This window comes from Pristis pectinata, chromosome 10, assembly GCF_009764475.1.
Source record: "Pristis pectinata isolate sPriPec2 chromosome 10, sPriPec2.1.pri, whole genome shotgun sequence".
Lineage (NCBI taxonomy): Eukaryota > Metazoa > Chordata > Chondrichthyes > Rhinopristiformes > Pristidae > Pristis > Pristis pectinata.
In genome coordinates, this window is record NC_067414.1 from 53,689,195 (window position 1) to 53,717,047 (window position 27,853).

The window sequence follows — 27,853 nt, forward strand, 5'->3', positions numbered from 1 at the left end:
AGCTGTGGAATTCTTTTATCCCAGTTCTCATGTTGTTTACTAAATTTTTTTTTGGCATTGGCATCCAGCTGGCTCCCACTGAAGAAAGGTAACGTAGGCTCAACCACCCCCGCAGTTACAATGAACCACCTGCCCTGTCTTCAGCACAAACCCAGCGCCAGCCTAACGGCCCGCCCCCTTCTGTCTTCGCTCTCTTCCGATTGATGCCGGCACCTTGGTCCGGAGCGTAAACGTGTCGCAGCGCGGGCAGTGATGGGGCAGAGCGCCCGTCAATTAGGACGAGCGGGCGTGTCGCTGCAATGGATTGGCTCGTTGAACTGGCGCTGTGAAAGATGTCAATGGGTCTCCTCCCCACCCCCAGCTGTCACAGCGGGCTGAGTGAGAACAGAGGAAGCTGATTGCGCTCTGGCCGCAGGGAGACGGCGAGCTGGGACCCAGGCAGGTAGGAGATTGTGTTGCGTGTCAGTCAGTGTTGGAGTCTGAAAGCAGCAGTTAATCCGAGTTGAGCCTTGGAGGTGATGCAGAATAACAACGCTCGTAACTGCAGGTCACCGTGCTCATTCCCATCAACCGCCAGATTGGCAGCTCCACAGCTGAACAGTTAAAGGTTTGCAACGGTGTTTACAGCCGAGTGCTCCGGCTCTTGTGAGATCTGCACTTTATGGTGCGGCGTAGCTCATCTATCGAGAAAGGGTGTCCATCTCTTCAATGATACTAGTTTCATTTTATTTTTCCTTTGGGGCGCGGGTGCTGGTGTTGGGAGCCGGAACAAACCTGAGTAGCACTGCAAAATCAATGAACAAGAAATTAATCCGGAATATAGTGTGAAACACTGTCTCTGGTAAAGCAGTTCAAATTGATGGCTTTGCTGTTCCCTTATTCTGTGTTGGTTTCATTATAGTCATTTTCTACTTTTAGGCATTGCTGGAGAGAATTTTTATTGTGTGTCAATCTCGTTGTTTTGATATTCCCAGACTAACATAAGTGGGTGCCTTTAGGAGTGCTGATCGTTTGTTATCTCTCTGCTAAGGGTCTGAGATAATCATGTTTCCATTGAGGTGATATAATTTAACTGCCCATTGCAAGACTGCACTTAATCGCACTTACTTTGTTTTTGAGCAGGATGAGAGGAGACGATCCCTTTGCTGCTATGAAGAACCTGAAACGCTTCAGCGACAGAGCTGCTGCCGGCGATTTTTTCCTTCAGGCTGCAGACATCCGTGATCCTAATGATCACATCCTCTCGCAGGAAGATTTCGATGAGATAACGGATTTCAATGACCTCCCGACCTCACTCTTTGCCTGCAACGTGCATCAATCTGTTTTTGAAGACGAACAGCGAAGGGTATGTATGACCATCAGTAACATGGATGCAGATGGATCTGAAATTATTGAACAATTGGACTAGTGCATCCTGATTCCGTTTGTATTATTTGCTTTAAGCATGTCAGAATATCTCTAACAAAACACCCTGTTTAGTGACAGGGAGTAGCAATAATGAAGAATTGTTAGTAAATGAAAGACAGGCAGTGATGATAGATATCAAGATTGTGTTACAGATAATAGGCATACAAACACAATAAGAATTTTCTGGAGGAAAGAGTTTTGAGACAAGCTTTTAGTTTTCCAACAGAACATGGACATAGGCATATTGCCTAGCTTGGCTTTTTTCATTATATGTGCTGTGCATAAGTTGTATGTGGATGAGTGGTCGAAACTGGGGAGTTAATGGGAATGTGGGGAGAATAAAATGGGATTTGTGCAAATGGGTGCTAGAGGTGGGTGCAGATGTGATGAGCCAAAGGGCCTGTTTCTGTGTTGTAAGTCCATGTCAAGTTGTTGATGTCTGAGAAGGGTTGGAATGTGGAACTTGCTACTACATAGTGTAGCTGAGTGTCCATGTACATGAATCAGATGGAGGCATTTAAAGGGGAGTTTGAAAGTGTATGGGAGAAAAAGTTGCAAGGAGATGGTAGGCAAAAGAATGCTTATCAGGGCATAAACATTGCCAAAGACCAAATGGGCTGAATGGCTGGATCCTTGTTTCTGAATGGCCTGGTCTGATCTGTGATTAGCTATTTAAAAGCTGGAATTCCTGGGCTGCACCTTGCTGTCATGTTCTACAAAGGAAACAATAATGCTGAATATTACAATCTTAATACCATGTACAATTTTGGGTTGCTCTATAATGATAGGTCAAAATCTAATGAAACCACTGAATAATTCATCAATCTACTTTTATCAGATTTATAAAGGTGCTAACTATGGCATACTCATGAACCTGAAGATGCCAGGCTCCATCCCAGTCGCTGTAAATTGAAAACCAAGATCATGCTTTATTTTTAGTTCTGCAAAAATTATTTTTAAAAAAGCAGTGATTTTAGCCAAAAACATTTGCTTCTGTGTTCAGTGTGAAATCCCATGGATCCTTCTCTCTGATGCTTAGCAATTTTGTTTATGGAAGCGCGATCATACAGTTGCAACATGAAGATTTCTTTTAGCTGATCTTATAAACTTGTAGCACAACAAAGCAAAGAACTGTGCAAAGCACATGAAAACATCACACTATTTATAGCACACTGAAGAAAACCACTGATCCTGTGTTATTTTTGGATGTGGTGTAAAAAGCTACTGAAGTTCTCCAAGGGTTACTGTCCAACAATCCTGATAACTAAAACTTATGTTTGGATGTTAATTGGAGGACTTTGTCAGTTTGGTGCAAAATATGGTTATGAAAATCTTTGTTATTGATATGTGCAGTTATTATTGTTGAAACATTATCTATTTAACTGTTTAATATCTACACAAAAACAATGGCTAATCAGCACCAAGATTCAGTTTTATTTTCATTTTCTTCCAAATTCTTTGCTACACTGAAATAAATCCCAATAAGTGTTTAAGTTCCAAATGTAGGGTATAACAGCTCCCCAAATATTCTATTTTTGTTCATAGGTCTAGTGAACATTTTTAGCTCCCAAATGAACACTGCTTGAAATATGTGAAAAATTTTGGTTCAAAATGAGTTCCAGATTTTGGAACGTAGTGTGGGTCCTGTGAATTCTAGGATGAGTAACATTTACAGTGCCAATTTTACTAGAAGACACAGCAGTATTTTTATATTATTTAGGTAGTGCTTCTTGAGAAGTAAGTTGAACTCCTCATTTCATGTGTTTTGGATTGACTGAGGTTCATCCAACTTAAGCATGTAAATTTTATCTGTGTGACTGTAAACTCTCCAATGATTTAGACCTCTTACAATAAGCCCCTCTAAAGTGAATGACTGATGTCTTCTTCAAATATTTTGTCAATTTTAGAATACTTAAACAGTAAATAAAGGGTTCAAATAGTGTCCTATATCGTATGAGTGAGGCTTGTGATGTTTACACCCTTCATTCAAGGTTAGGCTGTGGATCCAAAATTATTCTCTGCTGTTCTTCTTTGAAATACAGTACAATCAGCATTTTAATGTTTTTGACCACTTTTGTGGTGAAGTGCACTCTTTGCTGTTCAATGATGTTCATTAGAGAAGGTCAATATTGATTATTGTATTGTATTTACAGGTTTAGTACAAATAATGCTGGAACATCTTATCACTTGCACACATTTTATTATTTTCTCTTGTTTTTCAAACCCTTTACAAAAGTAAAGTTTCAGAACTTAACAAAAATCCATTTCAGAAAATCCTGGTTAAGTTATCACCTGTCTCTGATACATGAACGTTGATTTCATGGTGTTCGTGAATCTCTGAAAATAAGTCTCAAGCTAGTTTTGATGGTCATTTCAAATTGAAGATACAATCAGTTGAATGAACAAGAACATTTACGTGGTAAGTGGGAAGATTTTTAAAATATCAAAATAGTTCCACGTTTTCTATCAAGTGTGAAAATTACCATCGGTAAGAAATAGAGCACAGGCCATCATAGTTCAATTGTAAAAGCATTTGGTAATGTATCTGACAGACTCATAACTGATAGTTAGCACAAGTATTAGCCACTGTTGTCAAGCTGATTTGAAGATGAGGTTTTAGCAATATCTGATGAATGGGAACCACATAAAATAAATTGTCATTATTGCTGCTACTTTTTAATAACATAGGATCATGTTGCAAATAAGTACCATATTTTTCACTATTTGCCTTCCATCTCTTTTTGTGGATTTAAAGTAGAAAATGTCAGGTGGGTGGGGGGAACTAAATTTCCAAACAAGTTCTGGATTAATATTCATGTTAGGTAGCTCATTTGTCAGTCCATGTGGACAATCCCAGATCCTGTAACAAATCCTAGTGATGGGATCATTTCCATCGCAAGCTCTGCGGCACAAGTACTTTGTTCTGAATCATAAGCACCCGTGTTCATTTTGGGCATTCACCAGGGCCCAACTTAAATGGGCCCTGATGACTTCAGGAGAGGTTCAAATTTCTGTGCAAATCTATACTTCTAAATATGTTATCATCAGGTCTGTTTGTGGTGCAACATTGTTAAATTTAAACCCCTGAGTGTCATGTTTTGCACACATTATAATTGTTCACTCTAAAATTAAATGTGAAGCCTTTCTCTAAAAAAACAGTTATACAACATTGACTCCCTAGATTAACAGATTTGACAATAATCCTGTTCTGACCCATGGCTAAAAGATAATCTGAGCCACTGTAATTGTAGATATATTAAATGATATAACATCCCTATTTTAGTATGTTCACATGGTGCTTAATTCTGATAAATTTTGATCTGAAGAGAAGAACAGTGTTCTTGTTCATGCTATTGTTAATACAGAGTTTAACAGTCTTCTGAATTACAATGTTTTTAGATTGTTTAATGCCATAGAATTAGAAGCAAGAATGAAGATCTCAGTTCTGTCATTTCTTTTGCTCTTCAAAGATGCTATTCTGCCCAACTGAATTATATCAGAATCAGATTTATTATCGCTGTCTTATGATGTGAAATTTGTTGTTTTGCAGTAGCAGTACAGTGCAAAGACATAAAATTACTATAAATTACAAAATAAATAAATAGTGCAAAACAAAAGGAATAATGAGGTTGTGTTTATGGGTTCATGGACCATTCAGAACTCCGATGGCAGAGGGGAAGAAGCTGTTTCTGAATCATTGAGTATGGGTCTTCAGGCTCCTTTATCTCCTCCCCGATGGTACTAATGAGAAGAGGGCATGTCCTGGATGGTGAAGGTCCTCAATGATGTCTTTCTTAAGGCACCACTTCTTGAATATGTCCTCGATGGTGGGGAAGGTTGTGCCCGTGATGGCGCTGGCTGAGTCTATAACTTTATGCAGCCTCTTGCGATCCTGTGCATACCAGCCTGTGATACAAGCAGTCGGAATGCTCTCCACCGTATATCCATAGAAATTTGCGGGAGTCTTTGGTGACATACCAAATCTCCTCAGACTCCTAACGAAGTAGAGTGAAGTCCATTCTTCCTTGAAAACTTTGAGAACAGTTTTAACCTAACTCAATAAACAATGGGATTGCATCAACTGTCAACTATACCCAGAGAAAAAAATAAAGTGACACATAAGATGAACACCCACTTGAATCCACTCATTTCACACACAGTGGTTTGATTGAATTCACAGTTTGATTTTTTTTCCCATATGGAAGTAGTTTGATTTCAGTAGTAACCATATCATTCTTTTGACCATTTCTTTTGAAATATAAATCACAACTGTTCAAATGTGTAAATGTGACTTATTAATACTGTTAAACCTAATTGAAGTGTCAGAGTGAAAACAGGTTGTCTCTAATGCAGTTTGAGTAGACTAGGCATGCAGGGATCATGGTTGAAAAGCCCAGGGCACAGGTGCTGGCACCCTGCAAGCTCTTGGCAATAGCTCACATGCTTTAATGATTTCAGGACAACAGTCAGATTACAATGAAAAATTCACCACAGATCATTGCATGGCTTCTGCTAAGCCTCTTGTAACATTGTGACCCATGGCTCATTCCTATTTGTGATTGCATGAAGTTCAGGTCACTTTATTCCAAACACATGCTGAAGGAACTGTTTGTACTCATAGCACCTTTGCCTTAACAGGTGTCACATTTTCTCTGGTTTCAAATCCAATTATATCAAATTGAGAAGTGGGAGATTCTGCTGCAAAATGGACTCTGCTGGACTTAGTTAATTTCACTCATTTGGCTCTTTTGACACATAACAGCAACATGTTGTTCTTCTGCTTATATCCTTAACCATGGCAAAATCAGTTGTAGCACTGAGCACCTATTACAAGAATGTAAAATTCATTTAAAGATGTAATGATTTCATTAAAAAAAAATTCATACACATTTTTAATTGCATGATGGAAATACTTATAATGGCATAATGTGTATTTGAATTACTTCTGTTGTATTTCATCAAGAAAATCTTCCATATTTAATCTTTCTCAAATGTTTTCTAAATGTTCTTTTACAAAAATCATATACTTTAAGCAAAGATTTCCAGCAATGGACAACGAAGATTAATCAAGCTGTACTTAATAGATGTTTTGACTTACCTAATGGAGGTAATCATATGTAGAGGCAGCACAGTGGTGCAGCTAGTAGAGCTGTTGCCTCACAGCTCCAGTGACCCAGGTTCAATCCTAACCTCCAGTGCTTATTGTGTGGAGTTTGACTATTTTCCCTGTGAGTATGTGTGTTTTCTCTGTGTGCTGCACTTTCCTCCTACAAGCTAAAGACATGTGGGTTGGTAGGTTAATTGGCCACTGTAAGTAGTCCCTACTGTGTAGATTAGGGGTAGAATCTTGCAGGAGTTGATGGGAATGTGGAGTGAATTAAATGAAATTGGTGTAAATGGGTACTTGTTGGTTGGTGTATTGACTTGGTTGGTAAAATGACCTGTTTCCATGCAATGTGACTCTGTAAGTAGAAGATTAAACAATAATACAAAAGGGAAAAACTTCCTTTGTGCATTATGTGGAGTGGAATTCCAACATGCATTTTTCATAAATGGATCCAATGGCTAAAGTTTCATTATCAACTGTCTTTCATTATTGAGGAATGTGGATTTATTATTTTCCTCATTGTACATGTTTTTTGGGTGACATGTGGAGTGGTATTTGCTGTGCCTGAAAGGAACTTGTGATCATTTTCCACCATTTACTTCAGAATAATACTTAAAAAATTGAAACTAATTTTAAAATGATAAAACATAATTTTTAATAACAATTTTGTTTATGATATTTTATCTTCTCTCTTAATACCATGCATGTGTTCCAATCTTTACCTAGTTTTCTTTGATTTTAAATACTTGCTTTTTCTTTCCTGCTTTGCTGGTAGCAAGAATTCTTTAATCTGATTGACTGATCAGCCTGGCTGTTGGCTGCACTGTTCCTTGATGCTGCAGTTCCTTCATAGATGGTGCCGCATTCAAAGTCACATCAGACAAGTAGAAGTGAATGCTCCAGCAAGGACAATCCCATTGTTGGTCTTTACTAGTATTTGTTGCACTTCAAGGGAGTGTATTGTTTTAAGTGCAAGATTCTTTGTGACTATTAGCTTTCTGATACTTCACGCACATGATATAATTCTTATGCACAAGCTTAGTGAATTTTTAATGGACTTTTCAGTCATGAGGAGCACTCTAGCCTATTCTGATCTTGCTTTGACGAGTGCACCAATAGACACTTTTGAGCAAGAATCATTAGATGGCAATGATATTTTGAACTAGTCTGATTTTGCTTTCGCTAATCTAAAGACCAGTTGCAATACCCTGACTACTGCCTTGGCATCAATCAATTAATTCTGGAATTAAATCTGATTGCTTCTAGTCTGCATAGCTCAGTTATACTAATTAAGGTCCTGCATGGCAGTCTGGTCTGGAAGGTTAAGTCCCATGGAATCCAGGGAGATCTAGTTAGGTGGATTCAAAATAGGCTCGGAGGTAGGAAGCAGAGGGTGGTGGTTGAAGGTTGTTTTTCAGAATGGAGGCCAGTGACTAGTGGTGTGCCACAGGGTTGGTGTTGAGACCCTTGTTATTTGTTATTTATATAAATGATTTGGATGCGAACGCACAATGCTTGATCAGTAAGTTTGTGGATGACACGGAATTAGGAGGAGGTGTTATTGATAGTGAAGAAAGTTATCATATATTACAGGGGGATCTTAATCAGTTAAGGAAATGGGCCAAGGAGTGGCAAATGGATTTCAATACAGATAAACATGAGGTGGTGCAATTTGGAAAGTCAAACCAGCGGAGGACTTTTACTATGAATGGTAGGGCACTCAGGAGTGCAATGGAACAGAAGGACCTAGGAGTAGCATAGTTCATTGAAAGCGGCATCACAGGGAGACTGGGAGGTGAGAAAGGCATTTAGCATGCTGGCCTTCGTCAGTCAGGGCATTGAGTATAGGAGTTGGGACATGTTGCAGTCGTTTAAGTTATGGTGAGGCCACACTTGGAGTACTGTGTACAGTTTTGGTCACCCTGTTATAGGAAAGATGTGGTTAAACTGGAAAGCAGGTAGAAAAGATTTTTGAGGATGTTGCCAGGACTAGAGGGCCTGAGTTATAGGGAGAGGTTGGCCAGACTAGGTCTTTATTCCTTGGAACATAGAAGAATGAGGGGCTACCTTATGGAAATGTTTCAAATTATGAAGAAGCACAGATAAGATGGATAGTAACAGTCTTTTCCCCAGGGTAGGGAGTCCAAAATGGTGGGTATAGGTTTAGAGTGAGAGGGGAAAGATTTTAAAGGGACCTGAGGGGCAACTTTTTTTACACAGAGGGTGGTGAGTATATGGAATGAGCTGCCAGAGGAAGTAGTTGAAGCAGGTACAATAGTATCATTTAAGAAGCCCTTGGATAGGTACATGGAGGAATGGGGCTTAGAGGGATATGAGCCAAACGCAGGAAATTGGGACTAGCTGGGTGGACACCATGGTTGGCATGGACTCGTTGGGCTGAAGGGCCTGTATCTGTGCTGTATGCTCTATGACTCTACAGTAGAATTGTTATCAAAGCCATCAGAGTTCTACTAATTTATGTAGACCATTGTGAGCTTGTGCAGTTCTCTTGTTTTGCAATTCAATTTCAGTTGTGCTGACTTTCAGTTTTGTAAATTTGATGAATTTTAAGCTATGATTGATTTCAGAAGCTGCTACTGTGACTTTCCAATTACTGTGGTTTTACTGTTCAGTTTAGAAGATTTCTAGAGAAGGAGACTATTGTAAGGAGGTTTGAGGCTAGACATTGTTTCTGCAAGAAAAAAAGTATTGAATCAGTTTTGTCAGTTTTTTTAATTCATTGAGTTGTTTATTCCATTATATTGGAATCATTTTAAGTCTTGTTTTTACATTTATTGCTTTTGTGATTTTTAACTTATCTGAATATGCTTTATTTTTTATCAAATAGATGCATCTTTGTAAATATAACTTCTCATTCTCTTGATCCTCTTTAACCGAGAGATTTGATTGAAATAAAAGTAAAACTGGCTTGTACTTTTTCTCCCAAGGAATCCCATCTGAAATGAGCCAATTATAAAACAAAAATGGCTAAATCTTCATCCTTAATCATGTGTAGTAAATGACATATATATTGGTGGCACAAATTATACTCCACATTAGAGGATCTGCTCCTTTGACTTCAGCCACTCCTGTACATGCATATTTAGCACGTGATTGAGGACAGATTTCTCCCCCTTAGTCCATCTGTGTCAATTTCATTAACCTTCCTCAAAGTTAATGAAAGTTAACATTCAGGAGGGCTGCACTGAAGCTCCTAGTAAGATGTGAGGCTAAGCTAAAGTTCACAATGTTCCCAATGTGTTTAGTCATGCAGTTATTTTTAAAAATGTGGCAGAGGTCCCAATTAGATTAACTCACTATGCCATTCATTCCCTATGGTTATGTATAGGATACAAAATTTAGCACATATTTTTAGGCAGATTCAGTGGGTGGGGGGGGGGGGGGTTTAAATAATTTATTAATGTGTTCAAACTGTCATGGAAAAAAATCCTGCAGTTATATTTTTAGAATACTTTTTAAGATGTTTCTTAAAAATCTGAATATTGCCAAACCAGTTCTACTCAATATTACTAATCTTACTCGAATTGACATCAACATGGTTGATTCTTAACTGTCCTCTGAAACATTTAGCAAGCCATTCATCAGTAACCAGTATTGGCATCTATATGCAAAATCTGAAATGAGTTTAATTGTTATATATCTATGATATATTGAAAATCCGGTATTAGCTTTCTGTTGTCATGTTTTGACAAATGTTTGTATCAACATTTTTCATTATTGATTAAAGAGAAGAAAGACTTGCATTTATGTAGCACTCGTCATGTCCCTTTCTTGAATTCCCACAGCATTTTGCAGCCAATTAATTACTTTTGTGGCACTGTCACTGATGCAATGTAGGAAAAATTGCAGCCAATTGCACACAACATCCCAGACAGCAATAATGGAATGCACTTTAGTGACAGATAAATATTGGGACATCTCTGGAGATAAATCATCATAAATTTTAATCTCCTCACTTATAAAGAAGAGTCCATGGAAACTCAGTACATTTAATTTACAGTCTTTAACTAATGATGAAACTGAAATATCTCTCTATTGCAATTCCAGTTTCTTGGTCATTATGTACTGGCACTCCAATTAATGAATCTTCTCTGCTTCCCAACATGTTGTTAGTTTTTGCTACTTAATTTTATGTCACTGTGCTTTATAAGTAATGTTGATTTCACATATCTGTCAGATTTCAAAGAGCATCAGCTGCATTTCATTTTTCAAAAATGCAGTTATTATAAATAGGAACACAAGAACCCTCAAAGTCATCAGCCTCATCACCTGTGTCAACTTTACTATCCTCTGCAATGTCCTGAGAGCTGTAACAAATCACCGTGTGAAAATGTTTCACTTTCTTCCATTTGTAGTATCTATATCTACTTCTTTGGGTGAGTTTAGGCCCATTTGAAAATCCTCTTTTTTTATCTGAATGAATCAGTCTTCAAGTTAGCCAGAGCAATGGACTTAATGAAGGTTGCCTACTTTGTGTCGGAGTTTGCTCTGTACAGTATCAAAGGAATATAACGCTGTCAATACCCTGCAAAAACTATGTCAAATTATCAATAAAGAATTACCGATGCTATGTTTACACTATGAACATAACTGTTGTACCTTGACATGCTCAACCTATTGAAAATGTATGAACTGAATACTAGTGATAAGGCTTTATGTATCACTCTGGTTATGAAAATTCTGTTCTGTATACAGAAGATCAAATGCAGTATAAATCATCTGGTGAAGAATGATTATTGTAGTCTCTTTGGTTGTGGTAGGTCTGATGACATTCCAATACTTTCTTTAATTGTCAATACTTTGTGAAACCCCAAGAATCAACTTCTTAGATGTTTATTCTTTCTGTACTGGTGTCCTGCATCATTTAGCGAGACACAAAATATACATTTAAGATGTTTGCTGTCTGTTGCAGTGTAAAAGTGACCCAGGTGTAGTCTTGGAGTTTACACCTGTCATTTGACCCAAAACCACACATTGGAGTGGTCTGTTGACACCTGGAGGTAATTTTAACCTTACCTGCCTGACAAACAGGAAGAGGATTAATGATGTGCTCACTGGTGTGAATAAAGCAGACTTATTAGTTACATTCAGAAGACAAATGGATAACTAATTGAAAGGAAAAATAGTTTAAGGGGCAAGTGGAGAGGGCAGGGCAGTGGAATTAACAGAGTCATTGAATTAAACAGCATGGAAACAGGTGCTTTGGCCTAACCTCATACATACCGAACATGTTGTTTACTTGAGCTAGCCCCATTTGCTTGTTTTTGATTCATATCCCTCTAAACCTTTCCTATCCATGTACCTGTTTTTCCTTAACTGATGTAACACAAGGATAAATGCTAGGGTCACTGTTATTCACCATTTCTGTAACCGATTTAGATTCTGGAACTGCAAGTTATATAACTCACTCCAGGAAATGTATTATCTTTAGGGTTTATAGATGTAAGCTCCAAAATATTGCCTACAATGAGTCATGTTTGGAAGAAAAAACAGATGTACTGCCTGGAAATTGCTTCACACAACTGAAAAAAATTGATTATGAGCAGATGAAAATCAGCTTAATCTGGAGTGGAGTAATTTGCGCTCATTTCTAGGTCTCTAATGCACATTGGGAAATTTGATTCCTGACCTTTGGATTTTTATTTCCATAGCATTTTATTCTTGTATAAAACTCTCCAAAATGATACCAATAATAGTGAGCCACCAAAAGCTTTTTCTCCAGCATGATTTTTTGATCTAAATGGTCTGCACAAAGACAGGTTTTATGTCATCATAAAAAATGCTTTTCCTAATCCTGTTTTTCCTGAAACATTGTTATTTAAAGGACTGAAACTCAAACTATATTCTTTGTCTTCATTGAAATTTGTGACTTCCTGTGATCTCAGATGTAGTCTCACACGCAAGTCAAGACTGCTTTGCCCATTGATGTCAAGATTGTGGTCACTTGCAGCTTATTATCCTGAGGATAATTTCAGTCTGCTGCTCTGATCTCTGCTATATCTCATAGTTTGCTGCTCACTGCTCCATGAGGGAGGTACCCACACTCCATACTCAAGGAGAGAAGAGGTTTAACTTTGCTTCAGGCCACAGGAGAGACATAATGAGAGAGATTTTTTTAAAGAGATATCTTTATTAGTCACAAGTACATCAAAACACACAGTGAAATGCATCTTTTGCATAGAGTGTTCTGGGGCAGCCCGCAAGTGTTGCCACACTTCCGGCACCAACATAGCATGCCCACAACTTCCTAACCCGTACGTCTTTGGAATGTGGGAGGATACCGGAGCACTCAGAGGAAACCCATGCAGACATGGGGAGAACGTACAAACTCCTTACAGACAGCGGGCCAGAATTGAACCCAGTTCGCTGGTGCTGTAATAGCGTTATGCTAACCGCTACACTACTGTGCCTGCCCAGGCTTGTCTTGTCAGGTTTGCCTGGTTATAGCTGTGGAACGGTCTCCACGGTCCCCTTGCACAAAAACAAGCTGCCTGCTGGTACTGTTTTACAGCAGGCCTATCCAGGTCTCTCTGACACCCAGGAAATTCTCTCTGCCCCTTCATGGTTTGTAGCATCCATTCTTTAAGAAGAAACTATCCTGTGCAGAAGAGAGAACACTACCTCTATTGTAGAATGTCCCTTCAAAAGGTGGCTGCTAAGCTGAATGCAGGTTGTGAAGACTTGCTACAGATAATAATCCTATCCTATGAATCCTATGAATCTTGGAATCAATAATTGCAATCTTTATATCATTTGTACGAACAGCATTAGAATGTTTTTATGCCATGCCATTTCTAGACCAAGGTGTTTTAACATTTTATGTTAGAGTTCAAGATCACATGCTCACTTAAATGGCGGCCTTACCTTAGACAATTTGGGCAAATCATTGTTTTTTCAACTTTTCAGCAGGTTTTTCTTTCATCCTTCAGATCCTTTCACCATAGACTTCTGTCAATAACAAAAAACAACAATTTAGCACTAGAAATTTCTATTTGTGTTGTAGTTTGTTTTTTCTATTTTTTCTGCTATAAACCTCAAATTGTGACCTGTGATGGAAAACATTACTGATGGACAATTTGTCTTGAAGTGATTTTGTTGCAAGCTGCAACTACTCCATAAAAGAGTACTTTTACACTGCTAAAATAAATGCAGGTTGTATTTATGCTATAGTGAATCAGCCCTGTTCTGTGTTAAGTGTAAATTAATGCCACTAAACTGTCTATGGTCTCCAATCATATAGTTTTGAAGGTCTAATTTTGAAAATGTGGGCACATAATTGCTCTTTAAAAGAGAGGCTGACTTCATAGACAGGAAGCCAGAAGAGGCTGCGTGTGAATCATTGCATCAGGATAATTTTCATGAAGTAGTGATGTCACTTTTATGTACTGAAGAGGAAAATAAAAATTGTCATTTTATTTTGTGAAGATTGTGTCCTTTCAGTTTGCATCTAACATATATAACTTATTCATTTCATGATGAACAGTTCTGCGTTTATGGTCATAAGGGTTTTGCACTGCTGTTGCTTGACCCTACTACTGATTGGATATCAGACAAATTAACTTTGCTGATTTTAGTGTCTTCTATCAACAAAAATTGTTGTTTTGTTTATACTTATCAATATTGAAAATGGGTGCAGCAAAAATAATTACCATTTCATCTGTGTAGTATCAGAAAGAAAGATGGAAAATATTTGTCTAATTATATGCTGATACCTCCCAGAGAGTGTCAAACTTAATCAAACAGATTTATCAGTCCTGGTGTGGATGTAAGTTCAATTAGTTCAATGATTTATTATTGCATGTTCAAACATAAAAGTCATGCTGCCAGTTTGCTAAGTCATCCAGATAACTTGGGCTGAGGCAGCTTAAAGAAGTAATACACGGTACTTCCTGAATTTTCCAATGAGAATGAGATGTCTGCACTTTCAATTAGGGATACAAGTTCCAATTATCAATATATCAAAGAAATGCACAGGAGTTCTCAATGGTGCCATGTTCATTACCACTCTTTCAACCAACTGATGCAAAAAAATATTGTATCACTGGAGCAATGTCAGAGGCCTGTGCCCACTTTGGACTCCTCCATTACTCCAATGACACCCAATGAAAGCTCAAGGAACAGCATCTTTCATCTGAGTATGTTATAGCCATTGGGACTTAATATTGAATTTAACAACTTCAGGTAACCTTTTTCCCCCTCTCTTCACAGACATGGCTATGCCTTTCTGTTTCAATGTTTCTTTTCTCTATTCAATTGCTGCTTTTTAAAGTAATTGTTACTTTGATACCTTTGGTATAGATATTTCAGCTGTTTCTCTCCATCTCTCCTGCTGTCCTGCAATCTAAAAAGCCCTTGTCTTCTCACTTTTCCTGTTATGATGAAGGGCTCTTGACCTGAAACATCAGTTCTATTCCTCTCTCCACTGATGCTGTCTGACCTGATTAATGGTTCCAGCATTCTCTGTGTTTGTTTCAAATGAACTGGTCATCATTATGTTGCTTGTGTGAGTTTTTTTTGTGATATTGGACTGCAAATACTGTAACTGCTCTTCAGTACAACATTTACTGCAGCACAAAAAAACTTCATTGACTGAAAAGAGATTGGGAAAACCTAACCAGTGGCTATGGGAATACATGTGGTTTCTTTTCATGACTGAGCCACGATAAACTTTTAAGGGCTGCAGAGGTACACTGTTTCAGCTGTGGGTTAGTTGGTTGTACGTTTGTATTTAAGTCAGAAGATCATAGGTTCAAGTTGAACTCCAGAGTTGAAATGCAAAAGCCAGACTTACTCTTCAGTACAGTACTGAGGGAAGACAAGAGGGAGACAATAAAAGACTACAGATGCTGGAATATGGAGTGACACACAAAAAGCTGGAGGAGCTCAGCGGGTCAGGCGGTATCTATGGAGGGAAAAGGACAGTTGATGTTTAACGTTAAGACCTCCATCTGGACTGACAATGAGGGAAGACAGTGCTGTCAGAGATGCCATCTTTCAGATGGGATGTTAAACATTGACTTTATCTTCTCTCCGAGGTGGATGGAAGATAGCCCAGAATGTTATTTCAAAGAAGTTTAGGCTAATTGCAGCTAACATCACAAAAATATCTCAGCTGAACCTCATTACATTGATTCTAGTGAGAGTTTGCTATGCACAATTTGGCTGTTATGTTTCCTACATTACAATATTGTCTAGGCTTCAAAAAGCACTCAATTGCCTGTAAAGTGCTTTGAAATGTCCTGAGGTTGTGAACAGTGATGTAAATGAAGTTTATCTCTTTTATGGTTATAAAGAAAACATTAGCACATTTTTTGGGGCAGACCTTACCATCTGGAACAATCTGTTCAGTTCTGTCTGTTCCAAGAGTTGCATGGTATATATAGAAAAACCAAGTTAACAATGAAAATTAAATTTTTTGTCAATCTTTAAAACATCTCAAGAAATGTTAACCATAATTAATTTTCTTGAGTAGCATCACGATTTGCAAAGCATTCACTTCATCCTGTATCTCTGTTTACAAATCTGATTAAAGAGCATGAAGACTACTTTAAAACATTGTTGCTCTGCAAATCTGCAATGACAGTTGTGCCGGAGAGCAAACTGATTTTGAACCTGATCAGTGCCCTAATGTATGACATGAACAGGTATTATTGAAGGCAAATTTACAATTACTTAGATTAAAACTAATAAAACTTCTATAAAGGTGGTTTAAATTTTTGCAAGCTGTTCTATGGTTACAATATATATTTATGAAAGAAGCTGCAATTATGTTCTGTCAGCTTCGGCATCTCCTAAATTTGCTGAGCCAACATGAAGAACAAATAAAACTGCAGATGCTGGAAGCCAGTCAAGCGGCATCTGTGGAAAGAGAAACCAGTTAACTTTTTGGGTCAGTGACCCTGCCTCAGAACTGGACCAGTGGGCTAAAATAAACTTGAGTCCAATACTCATTTCCACAACAGAATAGGATGCAGCATCTCACATATTCTCATTGAGCAGTAAGTTTGGACCATTTGCATTATCATGGCCTGTCATTGTGTCCATTTTAGACTCCAACATTAGGCAAAACCAACATTTCACACTGATACTTCAAGAAAGTGCTTTTAGAAACACTTGATTATAATTTAGTGCTTGGTCTGTTGGCATGGTGACAACATATCTCCTTTTGCTAGTTGATATAATGGAACAGCCATTTGTAACAAACCCTACATATGACAATCTGCAAATAAAGACTCTGGACCAAGTTGGATGCTACGTTTCAATATGTTGGTGACGTTGTATAAAAGTGGTCCAGTAAACAATCCAAGTATTTTGAGAAAAAATAATACTTGGATTGTTTGCCTGACCCACTTTTATACAATGCCTTCAACATAGTGAAACATAGCACAAAAGCTGGAGACAACCAAGGAGATATTAGTTTAGTAAAATTGGCATTACTTGTCCCTCATTTCATCCTGAGCCTGAAGTCATCTCACCACAGTCAGTTACTGACTGGTATTATGCATTTGCCAGAATGAATTTGCAGAGTGAAATGACCGAATAGGACAAGGGGAAAATCATCTAAATGCATCACGAATGCAGTAAGGCCTGTGATGTGGAAAGCAAGATCAGAATTTGGAAATGTGGTTCACAAAATTAAATAAGGTATGATATGTCGAGATCTCATATGTTATAGTTGTCAACTATATGCTGAGGGATTTATACATCAAGTATTGCCAATAACGGTGATGAAGCCCATGACTGTCGTGTTAATGAATGTAACATGATATCATTAAAGTGTTGTACTGCAGCATGGAATATATATGTGTTTTATTCTTCAGTCATTAGGTTTTCCCAATAAAAACAAAACTTTATGATCGATACACATTTGTCCACATACCATGCTGGATGCAGCTTTTACTAATTTCTTAGATCTTTAAATCTTCATAGGATGCTGATAACATTATTATCACACTATGTGTACCATTTGTACAAAAGACATCAAGTGTTGTTTAGCGCCTTAATGCTGTCACTTTATATTGCATGGCACATCCACCCAGTATGTCGATGCATGACTTCAGTCATGTTAACTTTTAACGCCCCGTGAGGAACCAGGGACAGGAAATAAGAAACTATTGTGTTGCCCAGATTGCTAGGAAAAATTAAAACGAATCCAGGTTCCAGTAATTTCATTTCCCAAAATACTTATTAAAATGAATTAGGATTCTGATTTTGGTAAATTATATGCTATAAAACAGAATGGAGTGACTGAGATTTTATTTTAAACAGGTTAGATTCTCCGATAACATGAGATTAGTTTTGCAAATTGCACCCGACAGGTATACAACATACAAGACAAAAGGATGAATTTAAAACCTTAGTCTTTGGTGATTGGTTGGCTATCTCTGCCATCTTCTAGCGAGATAGGACACCTGGTTGAGTGGTGCCACAAAACAACAATCTCTCGCTCAACGTCAGCAAAACTAAAGAGCTAATTGTCGTCTTCAGGAAGGGGAAGGAGGGCAAACAAGCGCCAGTCTACATTTGGGAATCAGCGGTGGAGAGAGTCAGCAGCTTTAAATTCCTGGGTGTTAACATATCGGAAAACCTATCCTGGGCCCAGCACATAGACGCAATCATAAGGAATGCATGCCAGCGTTAAGGAGGTTCGACTTGTTACCGCACACTTTAACAAACTCCTACAGATGTACTCTTGAAAGTATCCTGACTGGCTGCATCATGGTCTGGTACAGCAAATCAAATGCACAGGAAGGTTAGAGGCTGCAAAGAGAAGTGGACTCTGCCCAATGCATCATGGGCACATCCCTCGCCTCCATTGGTAGTATCTACAGCAGGCTCTGCCTCAAGAAGGCAACATCTATCATCAAAGATCCCCACCATCTGGGCCATGCCATCTTTTCACAGCTACCATTGGGCAGGAAGTACAGAAGCCTGAAATTCCACACCACCAGGTTCAAGAACAGCTACTTCTTCAACCATTCGGTTCTTGAACCAACCAGCAAAACCATAATCACTACAGTTTAGCAACACTATGACCATTTTGATCACTTTGCTCTAAAGTGGACTTTGTTTTTTTTTAATTGTGTCTTCCTTGTAAAAAAAAAGTGTATAATTTATGCCTAATTTATGGTTTTCTTGTGAATGCTGCTTATATGATGTTTATGTGCCTGTGATGCTGCTGCAAGTAAGTTTCTCGTTGCGCTTGTGCATATATGTACTTGTGCATTTGATAATAAACTTGACTTTGACTTGATTTCTAGATGGCTCCAACTTTGTGGCTTAATGCTTGTGGGCAACAAATCCCAATATAGTAATACCCTCTGAATTTGACACAAGGCCATTTTGGTTGAAGCAGAGACACAGTTTTAAAATTAAAATTACTTTTGAAAGTAATATTAGAAGATAATGAGTAATTTTTATAATGAGGTGGTGAGGAACAAGGTTGTATTGGAAAACAGTTTCAGAGTGTTGAGTCTTAAGCTTTCCATGTCTTTTGTCAATAGGCACCAACTATTTTCAGTAACATTACAGCACTCTCCCTCTGAGAGCAATCTGTAGTGCCTTCTGCTAACAGGTGGCAACCTGATGGATGCAGACTCTGGTGCTGAAACAATTGGAGGACCTGTGGAAATCCAAACCTAATTTCATTCTATCCACGTATTTAATGTAGCACATGAGATGCAGTGGTTCCCATCAACCATAAAGGGACCAGGGAAATCCACACTAATCCATAATGAATTCAAAGGAATGGTTGTGCTGCCTAAATTAATCAGTTCTTGATATTTTGCAACAAAGATATAAGTAATATAGTAAATCTATCACAGTGCTTCCTTCAACAATTTAAAGACAGTTCTTTGAAGTGTTTACAAACAGATATTGCCAGCTGCTGTACCTAATGATTAACATGCACTGAAGTGTGCACACATGGAAAGAGGCAAATTGATTTTGCCAGAAGTATTTTCAAAACTGATTAATTTGGCCCTTTTTTATTGGCAATATCAGAGTGCAGTTCTCCCTATGACTAATGACTAAATAAGCTGACTAGCCCAGGCAGAGTTGCATGTTCGTATAAGGCAGAGAGACTAATTTAATAAAACTTAGTTGTCATTTTTCTGGGCAGTGGTAACCAATGTTCTGAGCAACTGTGAATTAGTAGATGGCGCAGAACAGCAGAATGTTGCATTTTTGAAGTTATTTCGCTTTGTAATGGACCCAATAACATACAGAGAGATTTTTATTGTCTCACTGGAAATGGTGCAAGCTCAAAATTAGGCCGTTTCGGACAATTTGGAAGCTGACATGAGAGATGAGGTGTGCTTGTATGACATTCCAAATTTATGTTAAGTTTAAACTTGGTTGATGAACTGCAGAGACTCTTCATTGTTAGTAAAATCTATCTAAACTACCTCCAATAAGAGGGAGTCTAACAACCCATCCCTGACATTCAATGGCATCACCATCACTAAGGACCCCACTCTCAAATTCCAGGGGTCACTATTGACAAGCACGCGACAGCCATGTAAATATCATGGCTGCAAGAACAGGACATAGGATGAGTATCTAACAGCGAGTGACTTGTCTCTTTCCACCAACTACAAGGCCTAAGTAAGGAGCATAACGTTATAGTCTTCCCTTGCCTAGATTAATGCATCTCTAACAGCAATGAAGAAACTTCTCACCATTCAGGCAAAACATCCCACTTGATTGGCACCCTTCACTCACTTTTATTCCCTCCACTTCATTGTACCACGGTTGCAGTGTATGTTATCCACAAAGTATAGCAATGCAGTGACTCTCTTAGCGCCACCCAAACATGCAACAACTACCACCAAGAGGGACAAATCAGAAGGCTCATAGGAATACGACCTCCAGCAAGATCCCCTCTAAGTCGCACATCATCCTAACTCAGAAATATATTGCCATTCTTTCATCGCTAGTAGGTCTAACTCCTGGAACCTCCTACCCAACAGGATTGTGGGACCACTTTCACCCAGTAGCCTCACCACTCTCTCAAAGGCATTTAGGGATGGGCAATAAATACTGGCATTGCCCAAAAACAGAATAATTACAAAAAATTCAAAAAGATCCGTGTCACACAGAATCTATGACTTACTAAAATGCTTGAGTTCAATATTCCATGAAACTACAGCATATATGTTGGTGTGTTTACAGTGTACTATGGAATGTTATTAGTTTGAAACGAAGTGTGTCAGGGTTCTTTACCTAAATGTAAGGTCATGAAGAAATAATCAGATAAACTTTTAACGTCACAATACATGTGAATCTCAAACACCGTCAGACCAGATCTGTAAGTTAGTTCACACAGTGTTCTATCAATTGGATTCACCTTTTCAGCCACAACTTTCCACCTGTTGTTGGTGCTGACTGGAAGGTTTTCTATCCAGGATTGGGAACCTATGGTTTACTGCCTATATTAACGAATCCTGTGAGAGAATCGTGGTGCCTTATCTTGCAGTCATTGTTGTCCATGGGAAACGGCTCGTGCTATCTGCAGCTACAATGCACCTTCCTGTTTTAAGAGACAGAGAGGCAATTCTCCATCCAAGTGGCCATTACTTGCCCTCCCCATCCTACCAACCATCATATACTACACATAGACAGGCAGGCAGTAAGCAGTCTCGGTGGAAGTGGCTGCACACTTGTCCAATGATAATAAATCTTAGCAGGAATACCCTGTATCCATACGTACTGCACATGCTCACTGTATAACCACTTCTGTACATCACTGCATTTCTGGACTTGTATATTGGCAGGAAATAGATTAGAAATACACATGTGGCCTTGGTTTTCAGGATGTATCTCCATCAGTATATCTATCATTAGGCGTTGGCTACTTTATCGTCTTTTTCTCGTTGGGATGTCTATTTCTTCCGGGTATTTTGCCCTTCTTCAAATGTGGCTTTGACTCTGTGATTGAACACAACTTTGCATTTTCATGTAGTTTTTTTAGCCTCATGCTCCAGTTTCTTTTGCTTTGCCTACCCATCCACCTCTGCTCACTAGCCCCCAACCCCCACTCTAAACCACCCACAATTGCTGTGAACCTTTGAAATAATGCTCAGTGCTTGCCTTGGTTTCTGATACGTGCTGTATGACCTGTTCTAAATCTGGAATGCATACTTATACTCTCCTCCACATATCTAAACACAAGTGAAACATTTCTGATAACAAGAATAAAAAAGGGGCAGTTTGAATAGATAGGATTTTTTTCTTTACTGACTACTTCAGAAACGTGAGTTTCCATACTATATTGAGCAATGCAATCCACTTGGAAAATATTTTCTTTCAGTTAGCAACACACATGTATCTGAAAATATCCCATGAATGAATGGCAGCCACACTGCTTGTCAGCAGTAATACTTAGAGAAGAATGAGGCCCGATATTAATGTTCTGAGGTTGGTAATGTTCATAGAGAAATGATAAAAACAATAAACAACAATATGTTGCTTAAGCAGTAATCTACCCAGAAGTGTAAAACTGTATAAAGTTTTCTTTAATCCAGTTCAATTCAATGTTACAACTGATGTAAACAAGGGAAAGCAGGGAATAGAAAAGATTTAATTCATCTACTATTCATGATGCTGTATACTATTGTTTGTACGTTAGTGTACAGAAGTCAAAATTGACTTCTAAAACATTTGTTAAGTGGCAAATTATGCTGAATTAGTTGAAAATATAATCATCAGGAGAAATTCCAATTTTAAAGATTTCTGTCATCTGAAACATTGGAAAATAATTAAGCTGAGGTTGTACTTTTGAAATCAGTACGATGTAGTTTTAGTAAGTAATTAAATATTATAATAATCTGTAAGTCTGAGTGATTGATATGTAGATTGTTGTGATGGGAGTTTCATATGGAAGCTCATCACTTTACAATTGTAAAGTCCCATAGAAATAAATAATCTTGAAATTACTGATACTGTTGCATCATTGATACTTATAAACCTTGGCATACGAATACTTATATAGTCACAATGCACATTCTGGTCTAAAAATAGGGTGTTTGATGGTGTGCCTGAGATGATGTAATGCTGTAAGAACTGATGTTGGAATGAGTAATGCTTTTATGTTCAATATCTTCATAGAACAATTGACTTTGTCTATTTAGATATTTGCTTATCTTTATTTCAAGGATGTTCACTGTGAATATGGCATCTTTAGAGTGGAGCTCTTTGAGGTACAGCTCAGGTCACTGAGTTAGAACTATGCTCCTGTAGGTGTAAACCTTTCCACATTTGGCTTAGTGTGTGTGTGTGTGTGTGTGTCTGTGTGTGTGTGTGTCTGTGTGTGTGTGTGTCTGTGTTTGCACATGTGTGTTTTTGTCAAAAACTTTGAATTACATAGCCTAGAAATTGCAACACACAAACAGGTCATTTAGCCTAAACAATTATGTTTTTCTTTGGCCTTCACATGAGCGGTGAACTTAATCCCAGTCTGTTTCCAGTCAGGCTACAAACATCAAATTGGTTAAATGGTTTATGCATGTACTTTTAACCTTGATATTAAATAACATATTTAAATTCACAGCAACCCTCTTGAAATTTATAATGTAGGAACGTAGGAAATATTTTTCAGGTTTTAAAATAGAAAGATAAATCGATTAAGATCCCTGGATGTGCAACACGTTATTTCTAACAGTGAGTACTTAACCAGCTGAAAACATTTTCATCTATGTTCCCCTTAAACTTTGGAAAGTGTGACTTTGCAGCACTGCCAGGCACTTCTTCTCTCTTCAGGCTCTAACCTCTGAAAGTTTGTCTGAAAACTTCTTCATCTTTTTGCTCTTTCCTCTAAAGTGCTGCTTAAAACCCAGCCGTTTAACCAAGCTTTTGGCCACTTTACAGAGGTTTATGTGATTCAGTATCACACCTGGTTTGATAATGTGTCTGTGAAGTGGCCTGTGACTTTTTACAGTGCTCAAAGGTTTAGTATAAGTACAAGAGTGATGCAGGAGACTGCAGATGCTGGAATCTGGAGCAACAAACAATCTGTTGGAGGAACTCAGCCTGTCAAGCAGCATCTGTAGGGGGAAAGGAATTATTGATGATTCAGGTCAATTCAACTCGTCATGCCAATCAGTGGGCACCTTTCCTAATTAACCCCATTGCCCAGTACTTAGTCCATAGCCCTCTATGCTTAAGCAATTCAAGTGCTCATCTAGACACTTCTTAAATGCTGTCAGTGACCCAGTTTCAATCACTTTCTCACATAGTGCATTCCAGTACTCTCTGGTTGTACAGGGTCCCCTTTATATTCCCTCTGAATTTCTTCTCCCTTACCCTAAACCTATGTCCTCTAGTTTTATCTACTTCTGATATGGAGAAAATATTCCTGCAGTCTACCCTGTCTACACTTCTCATAATTTTATATACCTCAAACATGTCTTCTCTTAACCTCCTCCACTCCAGGGAGAAAGGACCTGGATTCTCCAGTCTTTCCTCATAAATTGAACTGCTCCATCCCAGGCAACAAGCTGCTGAATCTCCTCTGCACCCTCTCCAGCACTATCATGTCCTTCCTATAGCATGGTAACCAGAACTGCAGTTGAGGTCTGACCAAGGTTTTATAAAGTTGAAGCATAGCCTCCCTACTTCTGTATTCAGTATCTCAACTAATGCCAGTATCCCATATGCCTTCCTATGTTGTCTACCTCTATTTCCAGCTTAAAGGACTTGTACTCCTAGATCCTTCTGTTCCTCAATATTCCCTAAGACTCAGCCATTCATGGTATATGTCGTAGTCTCATAGTTCTCCCAAAATGCATCGCCTCACATTTGTCTGGATCAAACTCTATCTGCCATTTTTCAGTGCATTTCACCAAAACTTCAATAAGTCTTTGCAGCCTAAGACTACCTTCTCAACTATCAACAACTCTGCCAATCTTTGTGTCATCCGCGAACTTACTGATCTTGCCTCCCACATCCACCTCCAAGTCATTCACATATATTACAAACAACAAGGGTCTCAGCACTGGTCCTTGTGGGACACCATTAGTCACAAGTATCCAATTGCGAAAACAACCCTCTACCATTACCTCTGTTTTCTGTTGCCAAGCCAATTTTGGATCCAGTTTGCCAACTTGCCTTGGATCCCATGGGCCCTAACCTTTTGAACCAGTCTCCCATGTGTGATTTTTCAAAGGCTTTACTAAAGTCCATATAAATCACATCTACTGCCCTGCCCTCGTTGAAATACTTTGTTACTTCTTCAAACAATTCAATCAAATTGGTCAGACAGGATTTGCCCTTCACAAAGCCATATTGGTTATATCTGATTAGTCCATGACTTTCTAAATGATCATTAATTCTCTCCCTTAGCATTTTTTTCCAGTATGTTCCCTACCACTGACGTTAGGCTCACAGTTCTATAGTTACCGTTTTTTTTTCCTGCTGCCTCTTTTGAAAAAGGGGACCACGTTTGCTGCTCTCTAGTCATCTGGTACCTCACCATTGCCCAGTGAAGATTTAAAAATCTCAGCCAGCGCTCCAGCAATCTCTTCCCTTGTCTTCCGCAGCAGCCTGAGATAAATCCCATCTTGACTTTCACTTATCCTTTCACTGGATTCTCCAACTGCGAAGTCTGTTTCCTTTGAGAGTACGAAAGAAAAGTATTCATTTAGGACCTCACCTGTACCTTCTGGCTCCACACACAGATTGCCCCTGTTGCCCTACATTTTCCCTGGTTATTCTTTTACCCTTAATATACTTAAGGAGCATCTTTGGATTTACCTTAGTCCCATCTGCCAGTTATCTCTCATGATTCCTCTTTGCCTTCCTAATTTTCTTTAAGTGCCCCTCCTACACTTTTTATACTCTTGACAGGCCTCCCTCATCTTTAGTTCCTATACCTGAAATATGCTTCCTTTTTTTCTCTTTATCCAGTCCTCAATATCCCTCAACATCCAGGGTTGTCTATGCGTGTTACCCCAGGCTTTCACACATACAGGAACATGTACGCCTTGAACTCTTGCTATTTTTCCTTTGAATGCTGCCCACTGTGCACATGTAGATTTATTTGCAGTTAGATGCTCCCAATTTACCTTTGCTAGGTCCTCCCTGATGTAAATGAAATTGGTCTTACCACAATTTAAGACCTTAATTATTGTCCATTCCCATCCTTTCCCATAACTACTTTAAAATATACAGAGTTATGGTCACTATCTCCAAAATATTCCCCTACTGAAACTCCCTCCACTTGACTGGCTACCTTCCCCAAGATAAGGTCCAGTAATGCTCCTTTTCTCATTGGCCTACCTACATACTGTGCCAAAAATCTCTTCTGGACACACCTCAAAAATTTCGCCCCCTCTGATCCTTTAACGCTAAGGCAATCCCAGTTAATATTTGGGAAATTGAAATCCTCCAGTATGGTAACCCAATTTTTGTTGCATCTCTCTGATATCTGACGACTCGTTGCAAGCTGCACTCTGCAGATCTACTCATTACTTCTATTATAATAATTCTACTCTATGACTCTAACCTAAATTCTATGACTTTAAGAATTACTAATAAGGTTCTTTTAAATCTCTGTGACTGTAACACTTTATTCTGCATTCTGTTATTGCTTTCCCTTGTACCACCTCAATTCACTGTTGTAATGAAACAAACTGTATGGATGGCATGCAAAACAAAGTTTTTCACTATACTTAGTTACATATGACAAAAATAAACCACTTACCAGTTTACCGCCAGTGGCTGCACCTCACTGAAGATCCTCCAATCATGTCTCAGTGAGTGCAACAATACCGTAGATCCCTGTGTTAAAGCTTTGAGTTCAGCTACTTTGCTAGTTACACTCCTTGCCTTAAAATAGATGCAATTTAGCTTGAATTCCCTTGATGTTTACTTACTCACTTGTTCTGCCTGCTGGACTTAACAAACTTTTTTTCCTCTAGGTGCTTGTACCTCTCCATCTGAACAACTACTTTGAGTCCCCTGCCCCTGCCAACTCAGAGTGAACCTTCCCCAACCAGCACTAGCAAACTTCCCAGCAAGGATGTTGGTCCCACTTTGGTTAAGGTGCAATCCATTCTGAGTGTACTGGTTCTACCTTCCCCAGAAATGGTCCCAATGATCTAGGAATCTAAAGCCCATCCCTTCAGCCTTGCATTCTTCTCTATTCCTTTACTCAAAACCTTTGAGGTCCTGTTCTTTAAACGGCCATCTAGCTCCCTAAACTCATGTTCCAAGACCTCATCCCTTCTCCTACCTATGTTATTGGTACCCACATGTACCTTCACCTTTTGTTATTTACCCTCCCCTTTCAGAATGTCCTGCAGCCACTCCAAGGCATCCTTGATTCTAGCACCAGGGAGGCAATATACCAACTTGGAGTTTCTTTTGAATCCACAGAAATCCTTATCAGACCCCCTTACAACAGAATTCCCCACAACTATTGCTCTCCCGCTCTTGGTTCCCCGCCTCCACATTCCGTTAGCTTTCCTAATTACTTGCTGGAGTTGTTATATGGTTTCAGAAAAGTTTCATGGTTTGCTTTAATCCTGTGAGGTGATTAGTAATTACTGTCAATGCAATGATTGTAGATAGAGGAGCACAGGTTTTAGTGCTGATGTCTGGGGAATTCCAACTGAAAAACTGATCATCACCACCTTCTGCATCTTGTTGCAGAGCCAATGTTGTATTCAAACTGTCAAAGACCCTTTAACCCCATGGACTACAACTTGCTAACAGGTCTATCCTAATGGTATTGTGCATTTATAGCAATTTCAGAATATTATTCTGAAATCATTTATTTTATAATGATACCAAGTACAGATATTACATATATTAGAAAACGGCTTCTCTGGCAAGAGATTTCACCGTGAATGTTTAAAGAATATCAAGGTATTCTGGTAATTTATCTCCAAATAATTGCAACAAACAGGCTGTTGGCCTTAGTTTAAAATTAACTAATTTTACAAAGATGTTGTAGAATTATTGCTTTTTATTACTATTATCCACATAGACTCTGACAGCTATTGAATACTTGGCGAATAAGATTTATCATGCAGTTATAATTTGTAAAACTGGTAGTTAGTGTCTATGAGCAATGTGAAGCTGAGGCTAAACTGCAGCAATGTGTTAGCTTTTTGTCACCAAATAGGCTTAAATAATAAAATAAATAAAATTTGCTTGTTCAGTGTGAGATATTGGCAGTCTTTCACTTTCAATAATTCAATTTGATTTATGGAGAATGCTAAGAATAACATTTACTGGTTCTGTAATTAGCTGTAGTTTTGCATCATAATACCTAGCATTTCCACATCATAAGTTATTTTTGTAGAAATTAACTGCAAA

The 27,853-nt window shown here is 38.5% G+C and overlaps 1 protein-coding gene across 2 annotated transcripts in view; it reads left to right on the plus strand.

Moving 5' to 3' along the window:
* The first annotated feature begins 225 nt into the window (after positions 1–225).
* rcan2 (regulator of calcineurin 2) overlaps positions 226–27,853 on the plus strand; it is a 230,238-nt gene continuing 202,610 nt past the window's right edge. Inside the window, exons 1-2 of one of the 2 annotated variants that reach the window (XM_052025197.1) lie at positions 226–442; positions 1,123–1,345. In XM_052025197.1, the coding sequence (XP_051881157.1) occupies positions 1,124–1,345 (222 nt within the window). In that variant the 5' untranslated portion in view covers positions 226–442; position 1,123. Of the gene's footprint in view, positions 443–467; positions 608–1,122; positions 1,346–27,853 lie in introns of those variants that run through there. The other variant, XM_052025198.1, reaches the window with a different exon arrangement.